An 18892-nucleotide genomic window follows, 5' to 3' on the forward strand; every position below is an offset into this window, starting at 1 on the left:
ACGAGGCCGTTGGGATCCAGCACGGCGTTCCGTATTACGCTCGTGAACCCACGGATTCCATATTCTGCTAACAGTCATTGGATCTCGAACACCGTGAGCAGCAATGTCGCGATATGATAAACCGCAATCGCGATAAACATCGATCCAACCTCTATCAAAGTCGGAAACGTGGTGATAGGCGTTTCTCCTCCTTACACGAGCCATCACAGCAACTTTTCACCAGGCAACGCCGGTCTACTGCTGTTTGTTTATGAGAAATTGTTTGGACAGTTTCCTCACGCCAGCACTTGTGTGAATGCTCTGAAAAGCTAGTCATTTGCATATCACAGCATCTCCTTCCTGTCGGTTAAATTTCGCGTCTGTAGCACATCTTCGTGGTGTAGCAATTTTAATGGCCAGTAGTGTATGAACAAAGCTGTGTCTTAATTATTTTCGGCCATAATGGCTATGTTTGTGAACCGTGACTGTGTGGGATAATTATTATTTCTAATTTCTGCTATCTTGGAATAGTATCTGACAAATTCGCAAGACTTTTCAAAAACAAAGAAGTAAAAATCAGCTTCAACACCAACAACAACCTAAGTAGGAAGCTTATTCACAATATAAAACCACCAGACACAAGTCTTGATGGATCTGGCATTTACAACATTACCTGCAGCCAATGTAATGAATATTAATCGGCCAAACAGGCAGAAATTTCAGAAACCGATTCAAAGAACATTTAGACTGCTACAGGCTTGATAAATGTAACAAATCTGCAGTAGCAACTCACATGAAAGACACAGGCCACACTTTGAAAATCGAAGAAAATCTCGAAATTTTACACAAAATAGGAAAAAGAATGGATATCATGGAAGAAATGGAAATCTTCATACATAATACAAAGCATGGAGATAACATTCTTAATGAAATAACCGAATTCAAAACTCAAAAATCTTCAACAGTTTCAGCCAGTTCTAACTCAATAGATTCAAGATGTGTCAATGTAAATAACTGACTATAAATCTAATAAGTTTCCTGTAATTTACGTCTATGGTCACAATCTTTTCTGTTTAACAGATTACCGGTTTCGGTCTTTACTGACCATCATCAGATCTGTCTCATAAAAGCAAAGTCCTAGTGCACCACAGGCCTTTGTTTTTATGAGACAGATCTGTTGATGTTCATTAAAGACCGAAACCGGTAATCTGTTAAACAGAAAAGATTGTGACCATAGACGTAAATTAAAGGAAACGTATTACATATACGGGTCACTGTGTTTTTTCGCGGCGATGTCGCAGCTTGTGAGACTACAAATCTGTCAGTACCAAGAATATCGATACAAAACCTCGAAAATCGATACAGACTCACATGCTACAGTCCGCCATCTTGTATTGTGTGCTTAACGTTTACATGTATGTCGAAGCAATTTGTGCAATGAATTACGTTTTCAATCAGTGACAAAATACAATGTGCAACAGCATAATGTTTATCAACAGCATAGTCAACCAGTACGAAGAAAATCAGCAGACGACATCACTGATTTCGATTTCTAGTCATCCACTGCTCCCCAACCCCCCCCCACCCCCGCTCAAATGCAACACCAGCCGCTATAGTAACAAACAATGGACAAAGAGTTCTAGATTAATCTACTTTAAGACTGTATATATGGTTCTCGGGCGAGACTCCACAATATTTCGTCAGCGCAAATGGCCGACATCTTCAGGTGCGACGAACACACTGCTAAGGCAGGTTTTATTTATTTATTTATTTTTCTTTATTGTATTTCAATTCCCCATCGGGGCGGGCTGGCAGCAGCATATGCGCTGCTCTTCAGCCGAAAACTGTGTGCCCGACCGAGACTCGAACTCGGAAAAAGAGTACTAAGGCAGGTTTTTTTCTTTATTGTGATTTTAAAACCCATAGAACAGGTAGGCTGGCAGCAGCACAATACGCCGCTCTTTAGCCAAAGATAGTACAGTGATAAAAACAGAGAAGATACATGACTTGGAACAAAACGGCGGGAAAAAACAGTAGACACATGAAAAAAAAAAACCATGAAGCCGTTCACACTCGATGACAATCCACACTACAAACTGTTGACACAAAGCACAAACACTGAAGATGACGATGGCACTCGTGAACGATGGAGCGTGACGGTGAACACTGAACACTAAACACCACGGCACACACGAGACACTGGTGGTGATAATCTTCGGCGCGCGAGTGTCCACTTAGCGTGTGCGAGTCCGGGGACCTGCCAAGAGGGGAATAAGGGTGAGGTGGGGGAGAGGGGAGAACAAGGATGCCAATGGCTGAGGAGATGGGGGGAGGAGGAGAGGGACAGGGGAGGGGAAGCCCGGGGGAGGAATGGGGAGAAATGGAGGAGGGAGGGAAGAGGGAGAGAAGGGAGGGAGGGTGCCCAGACGAGCAAACACAGGAGGAGGGTGGGAGGATCAAAGTTGGTAGGAGGGGTAGATGGAGGGGAGGAGGGCATCATCAGAGAGAGGGAGCTGGCGGAAGCCACCTTGAGAGAGGGTAAGGAGGGTGGAGAGATGGAGACCGGGTGGGAAGTGGGAATACAGGTGCGGCAGTGGGCAAGGGTGGGAGAGGATGGGGGAGACTAGCGGGTGAGGAGGATCGAGTTTGTGGGAGGTGTACAGGATCCGTACCCTTTCAAGGAAAAGGAGGAAGTGTGGGAAGGGGATGAGATCCCACAGGATCCGCATGGGGGAGGGGAGATGGATGCGATAGGCAAGGCGGAGAGCATGGCGTTCAAGGATTTGGAGAGATTTAAAAAAGGTAGGGGGGGCGGAGATCCAAGCTCGTAACAAAGGATAGGGCGGATGAGGGATTTATAGGTGTGGAGGATGGTGGAGGGGTCCAGACCCCACGTACGGCCGGAAAGGAGCTTGAGGAGACAGAGTCGGGAGCGTGCCTTGGCTTGGATTGTCCAGAGATGGTGAGCCCAGGAGAGGCGACGGTCGAGGGTGACGCCAAGGTACTTAAGGGTGGGAGTGAGGGAGATAGGACGGCCATAGACAGTGAGATAGAAATCGAGGAGGCGGAAGGAAGGGGTGGTTTTGCCTACAATGATCGCCTGGGTTTTGGAGGGATTGACCTTGAGCAACCACTGGTTGCACCAAGCGGTGAACTGGTCAATATGGGATTGGAGAAGGTGTTGGGCGCTCTGTAGGGTGGGGGCAAGGGCAAGGAAGGCGGTGTCATCGGCAAACTGGAGAAGGTGGATGGGGGGTGACGGCGGCGGCATGTCCGCCGTGTACAAAAGGTACAGAAGGGGGAAGAGGACGGAGCCTTGGGGCACACCGGCGGAGGGGAAGAAGGTGTAGGAATCTGTGTTATTTATGGTGATATAGGAAGGACGGCGGGAGAGAAAGGAACCGATCAGACGGACGTAATTAATGGGAAGGGCGAAGGTTTGGAGCTTGAAGAGGAGACCGGAATGCCATACGCGGTCAGAAGCACGTTCGAGGTCCAGGGAGAGGAAGATTGCGGAGCCACGGGAATTAAGCTGGTCGGAAAGGAGATGAGTGAGGTGAAGGAGAAGGTCGTCGGAAGAGAAGGACGGCCGAAAGCCACACTGGGTAACGGGAAGGAGGCAGTGCTGGCGGAGATGCTGGTGGATGCGTCGGGTGAGGATAGATTCCAGGACCTTGCTGAAGACCGAGGTAAGGCTGATGGGACAGTAGGAGGAGACGGCGGACGGCGGTTTGCCAGGTTTAAGGAACATTAGGATACGGGAGGTTTTCCACAGGTCGGGGTAGTAACCGGTGGACAGGACTACATTGTAGAGCCTGGCCAGGGTGGAGAGGAAAGAGACAGGAGCTTCACGAAGGTGACGGTAGGTGATACGATCGTGTCCAGGAGCAATGTTGCGTTTTGTGCGGAGTGTAGCAATGAGATAATGTGTAGTGATAGGGGCATTGAGTTCCGTGTGTGCAATGTTGTCCAAGTACTGGAAACCAGGAGCGAGGGGAGGGACAGAGGTGTCAATTCGATCGCGGATATCCGGGAAGAGGGTGTAATCGAACTGGGGATCATCGGGGATGGAAAATACATCGGAGAGGTAGGAGGCAAAGTGATTGGCCTTACTGAGGGTGTCAGGGAAGGGGTGATCATCATGGAGAAGAGGATAGTAGGGGGAGGGTTTAGTTCCGGTAAGGCGACGGAAGGCTGACCAGAACTTGGACGAGTTGATAGGTAGGGTAGCTTTTAAACGGGTGCATGTCTGTCGCCAGTCCCGGAATTTCTTAGCCGCGAGCAAATTACGAATGTGTCGCTGGAGTTGCCGGTGGCGTCGTAGTGTGTCCGGGTCACGCATGCGGAGGAAGGCACGGTAGAGACGGCGGGATTCATGGAGGAGGAGGACGGCCTGTGGGGGTAAGGTAGGACGGTGGGGATGGATGGCGACAGTAGGGACGTGGGCCTCCACGGCCTCAGACAAGGTCTGCTAGAGAAAGGAGGCAGCATGGGTGACATCGTTGGGGTGGTGGTAGGTGAAGGGGTGGCTATCGACCTGGGTGGAGAGGGTATCCCGGTAGGGATTCCAGTTCGCATGGGAATAGTCATCGACGCACTAGGGGGAGGGTCATTACGAGGGTCGGGGCGGGGGTGACGACCGTCTGAAACGGTGAGGAGGACAGGGAGATGGTCACTACCAATAGGCTCCAGGACATCCACGGTTATGCGGCCAAGGAGGTTGGGGGAGGAGAGGATAACATCGGGAGTGGAGTTGGATTTGGGATGGGTGTGCTGGGGGATGGAGATGAGGTCGCCTTGAAGGGAGGAGAGGAACCGATGCCATCGCCGTAACTGGGCAGCGGAACGACTATGGATGTTGAGGTCGGCGGCGATCACGTAGGAGGAGAAGGTACAGTCGATGTGGGAGAGGAAGTCGAAGGGAATAGGGGCGTTGGGGCGGACGTAGATGGTGGCGCAGGTAACGGTAAGGCCGGGGGAGAAGAGACTAAGGATCAGGTGTTCGGTGGGGTCGGGAAGGAGAGGTTGGAGCCGAACGGGGATCTGGCGGTGGTGACCAATGGCAACTCCGGCACGCGAAATTGGGAGGGGATTATCGGAGCGGTGGAGGAGATAGGGCGAAGTGTGGACGGTGTGAGCACATGTTGGAATAAGTCTAAAAGTTCCCCATCCAGCTTCTCGCTAATGAGCAACAACGATTCCTGCAATGGTACTCGCGTAAAAAGTGAGACTACGTCAAAACTCACGGGTATATCTGATGGTGCGGGTCGTAAGTTCTTGAGCCGACGAATAAAGTCTTGTGAGTTACGGATATGATGCTCACACTTTCCTACTAAAGGTCTCAGGTGCGCTGCCAGATGTTTCGCGAGATTATACGTTGGTGCCCCGATATTACTCACAATGGGCCGCAGTGGCACATTATCCTTATGAATTTTGGGCAATCCGTATAGCCTGGGAGGCACGGGCGCCTGTGTACGTAGTCTCTTAGCAACCACATCGGAGATCCTGCTGTTTTTGAGGAGCTCCAAAGTTTTTCGCTGAATTTTTGCTGTCGGGTCCTGGCCTCACGGCATTGCATCAATGAATATTTTTCTTGAGCATCTTAACTCGCTTCATCCCAACATCAAGTTCACGATGGAGATGGAAAAAAACGGCGAACTCCCATTCCTGGACGTGTTGGTACGGAGAAAAGAAGATGGCACATTAGGTCACGCAGTGTACCGTGAACCAACGCACACGGACTTATACTTACAGGCCACCAGCCGTCACCATCCTTCGCAACGAAGTGGCGTACTGAGGACGTTGGTCCACAGAGCACGAGCCATATCAGACTCAGACAGCTTATCCAGTGAGCTACTCCACCTGCGTACCATTTTCCAACAAAATGGATACTCCGAACGGGAAATTTGCCGTGCCTTACAACCGAAGCGGGTTACCCAACGTGAGGAAGTGGAAGAAGGCGAAGAACATAGGGGAATGGTCATCTTGCCATACATCGGCGGTGTCTCTTCAAAAATAGGAAGATTATTGAAGAGGCATAAAGTTAAATGTGTTTTTCGTCCGCCAGCAAAACTCAGAGCTCTCTTGGGCTCATCTAAGGACAGCCTTAGCCTAAGAAGACTCGGTGTTAACGAGATTCCTTGTAGCTGCGGCATGTCGTACATCGGACAAACTTGTCACACTGTAGAAGAGAGATGCACTGAACACCGACGCTACACTCGCCTGGAGCAACCAGAAAAGTCTGCAGTGGCCGAGCATTGTCTCAGTACAGGCCATTCTATGAATTATCAACATACAAAAATTCTCGCATCGACGAGTTCGTACTGGGACAGTGTTATTAAGAAAGCAGTGGAAATACGTTGCTCGACGAATCTTGTAAACAGAGACACGGGCTTTCAGCTCAGTACAGCTTGGGATCCAGCACTGGCCATATTTAAGTCGCTTCGAGCAGAGAGGAATACTATTGGTCATAAGACGGACGACGATTCGCCAGCAACATAAATATTCTGTTGACAACTGGAGGATAATCAAGGCGCCCACGTGGACGCGCATTTTTGCTTGCGGCTTCCGACAGAGGTCGCTGGGGCGGCCGATGGCAGCGCAGAGCAGCGGCGGCAGCCTCCGCGCGTGCGCCGAAGTATTTGGTTCTTCATCCTACAGGTGGCGTTACTGTCCTTCCAGCTATCAGTTGATATCGTCACTATTGGCCATCGAATTTGGCGCCTCCACGCATGCGCACTTCCTGCCTAAAACTGGCATAAATAAGGGGCCCTGGTCCTGCTTTAGCAGGGTACGGATCCTGTACACCTCCCATAAACTTGATCCTCCTCACCCGCTCGTATCCCTGATCCTCTCCCACCCCCGCCCGCTGCCGCGCCTGTATTCCCACGTCCCACCCGGTCTCCATCTCTCCACCCTCCTTACTCTCTCCCAAGGTGGCTTCCGCCAGCTCCCCTCCCTGATGATGTCCTCCTCCCCTCCATCTACCCCTCCTATCAACTTTGACCTTCCCCCCCACCTCCTGTGTCCTTTCTTTTAGGCACCCTCCCTCCCTCCCTCCCTCCCTCCCTCCCTCCCTTCCCTTCCCTTCCCTTCTCTTCTCTTTCCTCACCCCCCTTCCTCCACCCCTCTTCCCCCGGGCTTCCCCTCCCCCTTCCTCCCTCCCCCTCTCTCCTCCGCCCATGGAATCTCCTCTCTCCCCTCTCCCATTCCCCTCCTCCTCCTCCTCCCCCTCCTCCACTCTTGGCAGGTCCCCAGACTCGTACACGCTCAGTGGACTTTCGCGCGCCGGAGATCATCGCCATCTGTGTGTCGTGTGTGTGCCTCGAATTGTGTTTAGTGTTCTGTCCCCGTCACGCATCAACTGTTCACGTGTGCCGTCGCCGTCGTCCGTGTTCTGTGCGCCGTGTCACCAAGTGTTTACTGTTTTTTCGCGTCCAGCGTGAACGGCTTCATGTTTATTGTTTTTTGTATCTCCTTTTTTTGCCCGCCGTTTTTACTGTATTGTCTGTATCACCTATCTGTCTTGTTATTGTTCTACTTAAGGCTGAAGAGCAGCGTACTATGCTGCTGACAGCCCTCCTGTATGAGGTGATGAAAATTACAATAAAGGAAAAAAAAACCTGCCTTAGCAGTGTGTTCGTCGCACCTGAAGATGTCGGCCAGTTGCGCTCACGAAATATTGTGGAGTTTTCACTATGACATCCGACGTCTCGCCCGAGAACCATATATACAACATGTCCGACGGGAAAGCCTCTAGTTTAAGACTGTTTATTTTTAAGTAACATTTCTCTGTATGTGTGCATGTATAAACGCCTGAAGGTGAACAGAACAACACTGCTGTTGTCCCAAATTATTAAAAAAATGAGAATATGTACTTGTTGACTTACATCGGTGTGCAAAACTGTTTCAGCGACTTGTAGTACTTGCTGTTGATTTCCGTGTGTGTGAGCGAGCCTCATTGTCGGGCACTGGTTGCAGGCGGCGCTGATGTGGAGCAAGAAGTACTGCGACAACAACCCCAACACGGCGCTGAAGGACGTGATCGGCAACTTCCTCGAGTACATCCAGTTCCACAAGATCCCGGCCAACGTGCTGATGCGCGAGGTGCACCCGCTCGGCCTCGTGCCCTACAGCATCATCATGAACGCACTCGCCTACCAGGTGCGCAACCTCTCCCTGCTCTCAACCAGTCCCGAGTAACCACTGTTGACTGTGGAGGGAGGAAGACTCCTCCACAGTAACCTTATTTTTATGTAGGCTACTGATATTTTGCTCTGCAAAGATTCTAGCCTTCACCGTTACTACTTTACGCTACAATGGGACACTACTATCTGTATAAGCATTTCTGAAATCGCGTTCGATAGTACGAGAGTGTGTAAACTTTCTCAGCATATTAATTGATTGTATTTCTGTCAGTTCTGTAGACACTCCGTCTCCAGGCTACGAGTGGCCTACCGGGACCCTCCGACCGCCGTGTCATCCTCAGTGGAGGATGCTGATAGGGGGGTGTAGGGTCAGCACACCGCTCTCCCGGTCGTTACGATGGTATTCTTGACCGAAGCCGCTACTATTCGGTAGAGTACCTCCTGAATTGGCATCACGGGGCTGAGTGCACCCAGAAAATGGCAACAGCGCATGGCGGCCTGGATGGTCACCCATCCAACCGCCGACCACGCCCGACAGTCCTTAACTTCGGTGATCTCACAGGAACCGGTTAATCCACTGCGGCAAGACCGTTGCCTGAAGAATGACACACAACAATGAATGAACATTTATTGGATGAGGGTGTGCGCCCAGGTGTTCAGCCGAGTTGGTTTCCTGGAAACAACTCACCGTGAATCAATAACACCAAGAAAACCTGGGATGTCACATTTACTTTACGTACAATTGAATAAGTAAAGGCAATAACTCATCAAATAGTATAGGTGTTGAGCCATCAAAAGGCACATAAACAAAATGAACGTCTGTGCGCGCGCGCGTGTGTGTGTGTGTGTGTGTGTGTGTGTGTGTGTGTGTCCGAGGAATAGCTGCAAAAATTCCTCATTCTTGCTTACGTGATTTCAATAACTCAATGCTCCTACTATTCGGTAAATCATTACCTTTACTCCTTAAAATATTTTACGTTTCAACTGGACTCCACATTACCGTACTTATACATCTTCATTTTCAAAAGATACGACACAATAATTGCTTATTCATGGTACAAAACTGTTCAGTTCGCCCACAACTTGAAATGAGACTGTCAGTTCTGTAGCCGTATCATATACTAAAAAAAAAAAGAAAATGTTCAAATGTGTGTCAAATCTAATGGGACTTAACTGCTAAGGTCATCAGTCCCTACACTTACACACTACTTAACCTAAATTATCCTAAGGACAAACACACACACCCATGCCCGAGGGAGGACTCGAACCTCCGCCGGCACTGTGACTGCAGCGCCCTAGATCGCTCGGCTAACCCCGCTTAGCTCATATAGTCACCCACTGACACGATATTCCATCGGTTCCCAATGTAAGTGTACACCAAATGTGGCCGGCCGCTGTGGCCGAGCGATTGTAGGCCCTTCGCTCCGGAACCGCGCGGCTGCTACGGTCGCAAGTTCGAATCCTGCCTCGGGCATGGATGTGTGTGATGTCCTTAGGTTAGTTAGGTTTACGTAGTTCTAAGTCTATGGCCCTGATGACCTCAGATGTTAAGTCCCATAGTGCTTAGAACCATTTGAACCATTTTCAACCAAATGAGAGGTAATAAAGAAACAGTATCCACAACAGTTGACAGATTTAAACCAAACAAATCAATAAGAGACCGAACTCATTCCGCGTGGTACACAAAATAGGTGAAACCACTGTTTCGGAAACAACGAAACAAATCATATCAAATTTAAAAGAACGCGAAATCCCCAAGACCGTCATTTTTTTACAAAGACTCGAATTTTAGGGTTGGTTTCACCGCTAGATGTTTTTAATAGTTTCCAGAACTAAAATCTGTCTCGAAATCTGGTACTAAACCCAAAGACATTCTGGTGTAGGTAAAGTACACAAGAGTTACTAAATACGGTTTTCCGAAAATCTTTCAGCAAAGAAGACGAACTAAACATTCCTGAATTCCAATCAAGAACTGCTGCCAACATAAGTTACTTAGAAGTAGTTATCCTTGGTGTAGCGAAGCAATTTGAAAAAAGGAAAATCTTTCGGTTCAGGCAGTTAATCAATTACATACACTTCGGAGCATTCTAATATAACAGCTCCATACTTAGGAAAGGGTACAACTAAATGCAGTGGAGGTCAGTGAAGTGAAATGGAAATAAGATAAAAATTTCTGGTCAGACGAATGCAGGGTAATATCAAAAGCAGCAGAAAATGGTTTAACGGGGAAAGTACGGTAGAGAGAGGGGGTGAGAGAGAGAGAGAGAGAGAGAGAGAGAGAGAGAGAGAGAGAGAGAGAGAGAGATACTGTATACAGTACATGGGCAAGGTTGTCCGTATCAGATTCGACAACAAATCGACGTCGACAAAGATAGTTCAGATACACATACCAACGTCGTAAACAACAAACGGGAATTGGAACGCGGTTATAGTGAATGGAATGTCAGGAAGGGTTACGGGAGGATATAGGCTTGCCAGTAGCAATGAGAGAGGAGAAAGACTAATTGCGTATGCAATAAATTCAAGATGGTAATAGCAAACGCTCTGTTGAAGAACCACAGGAGGAGTGTGTATGCTTGGAAAACACCCGGAGACGCAGGAATGTTTCTGCTGAATTACGGCATGGTCAGAATCAGAGATTGGTCTGTAAGATGCACTCAGGTGCAGATATAAATTCAGATCGCAATGTAGTAATGATGAAGAGTAAGATGAATTGTCGGAAATAATCATTGTGGAATGAAGTGGGGCACTGAAGTACCGAGGAATGGGGATACCGAAGTACCGACGAATGACGAGATGCGGTTGAAATTCGCTAAGGTTGTGGCAGTTCGGTTGAAGGCCAACGGACAGCTTTAAAAACGGGAATCACAGATGTTGGCTAGACAAACACAGATACAAGGAAGGAATTTGGAACACACCTTGGGTAAAAATGGCCATACTTCAACCGATGGACGAGAGCAAAAATTGACTATAAAATAAACTGACTTTAACACAAGCTACATCGACGGCTGAAGGCCTTATTACGAAATAATTCAAAATTATTTGTCGGTTGAAGGCCACAAGCAATACTGCAGAACAATTGGCGACTGAAGGCCTGAATTACAGCTGAGGAAGACAACTACACGTTAAAAATACCAAAATACACTCCTGGAAATTGAAATAAGAACACCGTGAATTCATTGTCCCAGGAAGGGGAAACTTTATTGACACATTCCTGTGGTCAGATACATCACATGATCACACTGACAGAACCACAGGCACATAGACACAGGCAACAGAGCATGCACAATGTCGGCACTAGTACAGTGTATATCCACCTTTCGCAGCAATGCAGGCTGCTATTCTCCCATGGAGACGATCGTAGAGATGCTGGATGTAGTCCTGTGGAACGGCTTGCCATTCCATTTCCACCTGGCGCCTCAGTTGGACCAGCGTTCGTGCAGACCGCGTGAGACGACGCTTCATCCAGTCCCAAACATGCTCAATGGGGGACAGATCCGGAGATCTTGCTGGCCAGGGTAGTTGACTTACACCTTCTAGAGCACGTTGGGTGGCACGGGATACATGCGAACGTGCATTGTCCTGTTGGAACAGCAAGTTCCCTTGCCGGTCTAGGAATGGTAGAACGATGGGTTCGATGACGGTTTGGATGTACCGTGCACTATTCAGTGTCCCCTCGACGATCACCAGTGGTGTACGGCCAGTGTAGGAGATCGCTCCCCACACCATGATGCCGCGTGTTGGCCCTGTGTGCCTCGGTCGTATGCAGTCCTGATTGTGGCGCTCACCTGCACGGCGCCAAACACGCATACGACCATCATTGGCACCAAGGCAGAAGCGACTCTCATCGCTGAAGACGACACGTCTCCATTCGTCCCTCCATTCACGCCTGTCGCGACACCACTGGAGGCGGGCTGCACGATGTTGGGGCGTGAGCGGAAGACGGCCTAACGGTGTGCGGGACCGTAGCCCAGCTTCATGGAGACGGTTGCGAATGGTCCTCGCCGATACCCCAGGAGCAACAGTGTCCCTAATTTGCTGGGAAGTGGCGGTGCGGTCCCCTACGGCACTGCGTAGGATCCTACGGTCTTGGCGTGCATCCGTGCGTCGCTGCGTTCCTGTCCCAGGTCGACGGGCACGTGCACCTTCCGCCGACCACTGGCGACAACATCGATGTACTGTGGAGACCTCACGCCCCACGTGTTGAGCAATTCGGCGGTACGTCCACCCGGCCTCCCGAATGCCCACTATACGCCCTCGCTCAAAGTCCGTCAACTGCACATACGGTTCACGTCCACGCTGTCGCGGCATGCTACCAGTGTTAAAGACTGCGATGGAGCTCCGTATGCCACGGCAAACTGGCTGACACTGACGGCGGCGGTGCACAAATGCTGCGCAGCTAGCGCCATTCGACGGCCTACACTGCGGTTCCTGGTGTGTCCGCTGTGCCGTGCGTGTGATCATTGCTTGTACAGCCCTCTCGCAGTGTCCGGAGCAAGTATGGTTGGTCTGACACACCGGTGTCAATGTGTTCTTTTTTCCATTTCCAGGAGTGTATTTTTGAAAACAATCATTATAAAATTGACTGTAACACAAGCTACAATGACGGCTGAAGTCCTTATTAAGAAAGAATTCAAATTATTTGTCGGCTGAAGGCCACGAGCAATACTTCAGAACAGTTAAAAGCTGAGGGCCTGAGCTACAAATGAGGAAGACGATTACACGTTGAAAATAATAAAATCATTTTTTAAAGCAATCATTGTATAAAGATTGACTGTAACACAAGCTAAACTGACGGATGAAGGCCTTACTAAGAAGAATTCAAATTATTTGTCAGCTGAAGGCCACAAACAAGAGGAATAATTTAAACAAAATATTATTCTTAAACGATTGACACAATCAGACCAAATAAAGAGGGAAGTGATGCACGCGCAGTGTTCCAAGGATCGACCTGAAAAAAGTCCCTACATCTGCGTAAGCGGTGAGGCAGGCAGCCAACAGTTATGCTCACTTAACAGTATGGCAACTCAAACTAGGGACAGCTTAAACGCCGACCAGCACACTCGCAAACTCCACATAAGATGCGATAACCAATATCACGATAGAATAACAGTTAACATCGTCAAATGATAAGTATTTAATTACGCAAGTTGGCTCCACCAAATCCTAGTACGCAGACAGGGTTAAGACCAAACTACCTATTCAAAATCTGACTAGATGCACATGGGAACGCAAAAGCCAATTCCACAAACAACTCAAACAATGCTAAATCAGTCACTGAACAGCAACAAGACGAATTGCACGTAGACATGAATGATAAGAACACAGAAACGGTCGAAAGACCAGATACACGTCGTCCACGGAGACGACCGACCAAACAGCGGTCGTTGCCAATCAAGTCAGGCAAGGGAAACGTCGGAGTATAAAACAGCCAACAGCCAACTGACAGCTTGATGGCATGGGGTCACTTCGACGTACGGCCACACACACACAGGTGAAAGTTGCACTACTCGAATATAATGATCCATTCAAATTAAACTCGCTGAATCCGGACCTCGACGTGGTCGTGCACTCTCGCAACCACATCCTTCCATCGGGCAGTGCATACATCGCCAGCTCCCTCGGCCAGTACTGGCGGTGTCGCACCTCGCTGCTGCTCCGTCCCCAACCGAACACCGACACACGACGACCCGTAAATACTAGAGGTGGCTCCAAAGATAGTACCACAGTACTCGCTATCGATATACGCCGCTGCTGCCACTCACGGACAGACAAAGCGAGCAAACGTCGTGGCGCCAGTGAACGCGCTTAGAAAAGTGGGGTCACAATCCGAATACACTACGCCAAACTGCCAACGGCACAAACGTGAGTCGGAGCACGGCATACCATAATTGGGGGAAGTGGCAACAAAACGTCTACTCAAGTTGGTATGTGGAATTTACAAGAACGACAACGTACCATCAGACTTCCGGGAAAAATGTCAGCCACACAATTACGAAGATAGCCAGGGCAGGTAGGTGGGAGTATTAACGCACAAGCAGCCTAACAGCTTATGTATCCGCGCTTCTGGCAACAATTGTATACAGAAGAATCGAAAAGGAAACCAAGAATCAGTCATGTTGAATCCTGCCTAGTCGTCGAATATGGGGTGTCTGGGGAACCTGCTTTCTCGGATCGCTAGGCAAACAATTCAGGCAAGTCATATTAATGAGTTTTACTGCAAAATGAACGATGACAATACTTAACTTTGACAATAACACAGAAGTGTCGCAAGCAAAGGGTGACCTACGAAATAAACAAGCCTCTTCAGTATAGACAATGCCACATAGTACTAGTCTTGAAGCTGTCGCAGTACTCGTAGAACTGGGCCGCGACCAGTCGGGAGCGTTGCTTCTGTCCTCTTCGCATAGAGGCGACTGCTGTCGCGTTGTCGTCCTGGAGAGGGGTCGGTCACAGTGCAACTGGTTGACGTCTTCTTCAAAGCCCTCTCCGTCCTGTCGTTCCCGACTGGCGTGCCGGCGCTTGACTTTACGCCGTAACAAGTTAGATGACGATCAGTTTGGCTTTAGGAAAGGTAAAGCCACCAGAGACACAGTTTTCACGTGCCAAGTTCTGTCCAACTGGAGCTAGTTATAGGGCGCTGCCCAAAACGCTTTAGACGTTCTCAACTGGGGAGGGATCCGGCGACCGCGCTGGCCAGGGTAGGGTTTGAGAAGCACGAAGACAACCAGTAAAAACTTTCACCATGTGCGAACAGACGTTATTTTTCTGAAATGTAAGCCCGGGATGGTCTGCCACGAAAGGCAACAAAACGGGCGAAGACTATTGTCGATGTACCGATGTGCTGTAAGGGGGCCGCGCATGATAACCATGGGGTCCTGCCACGGAAAGAAATGACACTGCAGACCATCCCTCTTGTTTGTCAGTCCGTATGGCAGGCGAAAGTCAAGTTGCTATCCCGCCATTGTCCCGGTCGTCTCTAGACTTGTTTGCGCTGGTCACTGGGAACAGATTTCGTTTCAGTGACTTCATTGTTTTGATTAGCGTATACCGTATAGCTCACGTGGGATCACTACTTTTGATTTCACGTATCCACAGTTTCCAGTGAACGCTGTTTACGGCCAACTCGAAAAAATATCTAGCTCTGAATCGCACATTTCAAGTATACATTACTGTTTCTTCTTTGAATTTATTTGTATAACCTTCAGCGCTGCTTCATCATACAATGCGACTTTTGACTTATACCTTTGTCGATCTATTAAACACTAACATCAGTGAGAGAGAGAGTCAATACGTATACAGAACTGCAATTAACTGTCTTGAGACTAATGTTATATTCGAAGTCCGAGAAGTCGTACAAGGTATTAAAGAGGGTGTGGATTGGTGTCTACAATATAAGATCCTTAAAATTATTGAAAAATGCGCTTCTAGAGGAGTCTACTGTTTCATTTATTATTTTATGTTATAATGTATTATTGTGTATGTACAGCTGACGCCTTCATTAGGCCAACTCTTTATCCCTCTTAGTGTAATGACAAGTGCCTAGAGGTCATTTGTCGAGCCTGGATGGTTTATGTTGGACTTGGCTAGTAGCTACAGATTTCGCATTAACGTGTCTGAAGCAGACTAAATGTTCTTGAAAATTCTTTTTGAAATTTCTCGCTACGAGTTCTGTTTAGTAACGAAAAGGTTTTGTCTTCATAAACTAAAAAGTGAAGGAAATGTTTTTTCATTAGGTACATAAAATATGCTTTCTCCAAATTTTATAAAAGAATGAGGTTCACCAGAAAGCAGAAATCCATCTTTAATTGCTAGTACCTCCTTAAAACAAGAGAATACACAGTTATGTTAATATCTACCCACCAAATGTAGTATTCTATGTGATCATTTAAAATGTTCGTAATATGTTACTTTACATGACCATCTTTTGCAGCAGCTATTATAACCAATTAGTGTTACTGTTTTTCCTGTATTAACCTTACAGCAGTCACAGTGTTTTACACCTGATGCGTTTCGCTTTTATTTAAAAAGGAACTTTTGTGGTCACTCTGAAAAATGGGTACATATAATGGGTGCATATTTTGGTCTTTACAAATCAAAAACGGCGTTTCTTTATAAAGATGATGCACCATTTGCTTAGCGATGTTTTGTCTCTTCTTTAAATATTCTGCAAACCACTGCTTTTTTTCTTATTCGTTAGAGGAGATGGAGGTCGAAAGACGCTTGGTTTTTCATTCACTCCTGTCAATTTTTCGCCGTTTTTTAAATCACCTTTTGTTACGCTGCATTGTCGTTACTTCACAACAGAATCAGAACTGTGGTTTTACGTGTTCGGCACTCAGCACTGTGTTTATGTTCATATCAGTAATTTTGTGTTGATGTTAGTATAAGTGTTCAGCAAAAGCTGAGTTATTTGTCCGTCATTTCCATGCTCCTGGCTCGAACTATACACCTTCTGTCAAATATATTACGTTTGACAAGAGATAAAAAGAGAATGTGAGAGAGCTGAGTGTGGAACATGCGAATACATCGTTCTTTTTCTGTTGTGAAGTTATGCAAAGCGAGATGAAGTGGAAAAAAAGTCTAAAAGCTCTCAAGAGTGAATCTGAATCTAATTTACTTCCGAATGCAACCTACCCTAACAACGAAGGAAAATGAAGTGCCGGCCGCTATCGCCGAGCGGTTCTAGGAGCTTCAGTCCGGAACCGCGCTGCTGCTACGGTCGCACGTTCTAACCCTGCCTCGGGCATGGATGTGTGTGATGCGCTTAGGTTAGTTAGGTGTTCTAAGTCTAGAGGACTGATTACCTCAGATGTTAAGTCCCATAGTGTTCAAAAATGTTCAAATGTGTGTGAAACCTTATGGGACTTAACTACTAAGGTCGTCAGTCCCTAAGCTTACACACTACTTAACCTAAATTACCCTAAGGACAAACAGACACATCCATACCCGAGGGAAGACTCGAACCTCCGCCGGGACAAACCGCACAGTCCATGACTGCAGCGCGCTAGACCGCTCGGCTAATCCCGCACGGCTAAGTCCCATAGTGCTCATAACCATTTGAACCATTTGAAAATGGAGTGGTTGGTTGGTTATTTTGGGGAAGACCAGACAGCGAGGTCATCGGCCTCATCGGATTAGGGAAGGACAGGTAGGAAAGTCGGCCTTGCCCTTTGAAAGGAACCATCCCGGCATTTGCCTGGAGCGATTTAGGGAAATCACGGAAAACCTAAATCAGGATGGCCGGACGCGGGATTGAACCGTCGTCCTCCCGAATGCGAGTCCAGTGTCGAACCACTGCGCCACCTCGCTCGGTAAAATGGAGTGGTACGCAGAATATGTACAGAAGAGGCAAAAACATCGCAAGTAAATTGAATAAAGAAATACTGTTTTTAATCTATAAAGAATAACCACAGTAGATAAAAAATTAAAGCGAAACGCATCCGGTGTAAAACACTCATCAATTGCAGCAATGTTAAGAAGGGAACACCTACTGATAACGACTGATTTAAAATTATCAGTTCCACCTTCATGTGCAGTGGAAGTAAACTGGCTGGTAGGCTGGGAAAAATTACGAAGCCACTTCGACGTGCAGCCCACGCCGCACAGCGCTGCGCCACTCGGTAGTGCAGTTCCCCCTGCTTTTGTTTCAGGCAGACCCAACAAGTGTCGACCCCGGGAAGCTGTCCCCCAACAGAGTGAGGCGGCAGGCGCAGGGCCGCTCCATGTCGGTCCAGTCGTCGCTGGACCCGTACGGCAGCAACACGACGCTCAGCTCCAGCGGCTCCAGCGAGATGGCCAGCAGCGAGGGCGCCGGCACCAAGCACTCCTCCAACTGAGCGGGGCGGGGCGGGCCCCTGTCCCTGACCCTAACCCTAACCCTAATCCTACGCCTCTCAACCCTAACCCTGCACCCAACGACCTGCACCCTACCCCTCCTCTCTGGCGCTGCGCCGGTCACCAAGGGCTGTCGTGCACTTATCCATCTCTGTCCGTGCTTCTGGAAGCACATGGCGATTCTGGTACTCCGCGAACAACATGGTGGGGCTGAGAAACCGGAATGCCCGTCGGTGGAAGGTCTTGCGTGACTGAACAGCATGCGTTTCTTGTATTATGTACTGTTAGCTGTGCTCAGAATAGGACGAGTGTCCCTGGAAGGTACAGGTTTGGCAAATTAAAGCGCAAACTTGTCTGGAAAATATTTTGTGAACCTTAAGATAGGCAACTCAACTTACGTCATCTGTCCGAGTTAAAGAAAATTGTGTTGTTAAATTTTTCTTCTTATTCTTCTTTTTCTTCTGCCTTTGTTCCCCATCGGCTCAGGTTCGGAGCTGTTAATAATGGATGTGGTATGGTTAATTCAAGGGGTGACCAGATGCCCTTCTCGTAGCTATCCCGTTACTCCTGGGACGGCCGCGCTGGATTAGCCGAGCGGTCTAGCGCGCTGCAGTCATGGACTGTGCGGTTTGTCCCGGCGGAGCTTCGAGTCCTCCCTCAGGCATGGGTGTGTGTGATTGTCCTTAGGATAATTTAGGTTAAGTAGTGTGTAAGCTTAGGGACTGATGACCTTAGCAGTTAAGTCCCATGAGATTTCACACTCATTTGAACATTTTTTAACTCCTGGGATGAAGGATATGTACCCATCTGTCTGAGTGTAAAAGGGAGCGAAAATTTTCTAAATATCCACTAATCATGTAACTGATGCTGGACTTACGTACTAGGCCAGTGGTCACCTAGTGGGATGTGGGAAACCACCTAAATACCAC

At 48.3% G+C, this 18892-nt stretch overlaps 1 protein-coding gene across 1 annotated transcript in view; it reads left to right on the forward strand.

The window, feature by feature from the left end:
• LOC126177090 (serine-enriched protein) overlaps positions 1-17965 on the forward strand; it is a 284041-nt gene extending 266076 nt beyond the window's left edge. The window contains exons 9-10 of the mRNA XM_049924343.1: positions 7960-8142; positions 17780-17965. Coding sequence (XP_049780300.1) covers positions 7960-8142; positions 17780-17965 — 369 coding nt within the window. The remainder of the gene's footprint in view (positions 1-7959; positions 8143-17779) is intronic.
• The last annotated feature ends 927 nt before the right edge of the window (positions 17966-18892 follow it).

The sequence above is a fragment of the Schistocerca cancellata genome, chromosome 3 (genome assembly GCF_023864275.1).
Source record: "Schistocerca cancellata isolate TAMUIC-IGC-003103 chromosome 3, iqSchCanc2.1, whole genome shotgun sequence".
NCBI lineage: Eukaryota > Metazoa > Arthropoda > Insecta > Orthoptera > Acrididae > Schistocerca > Schistocerca cancellata.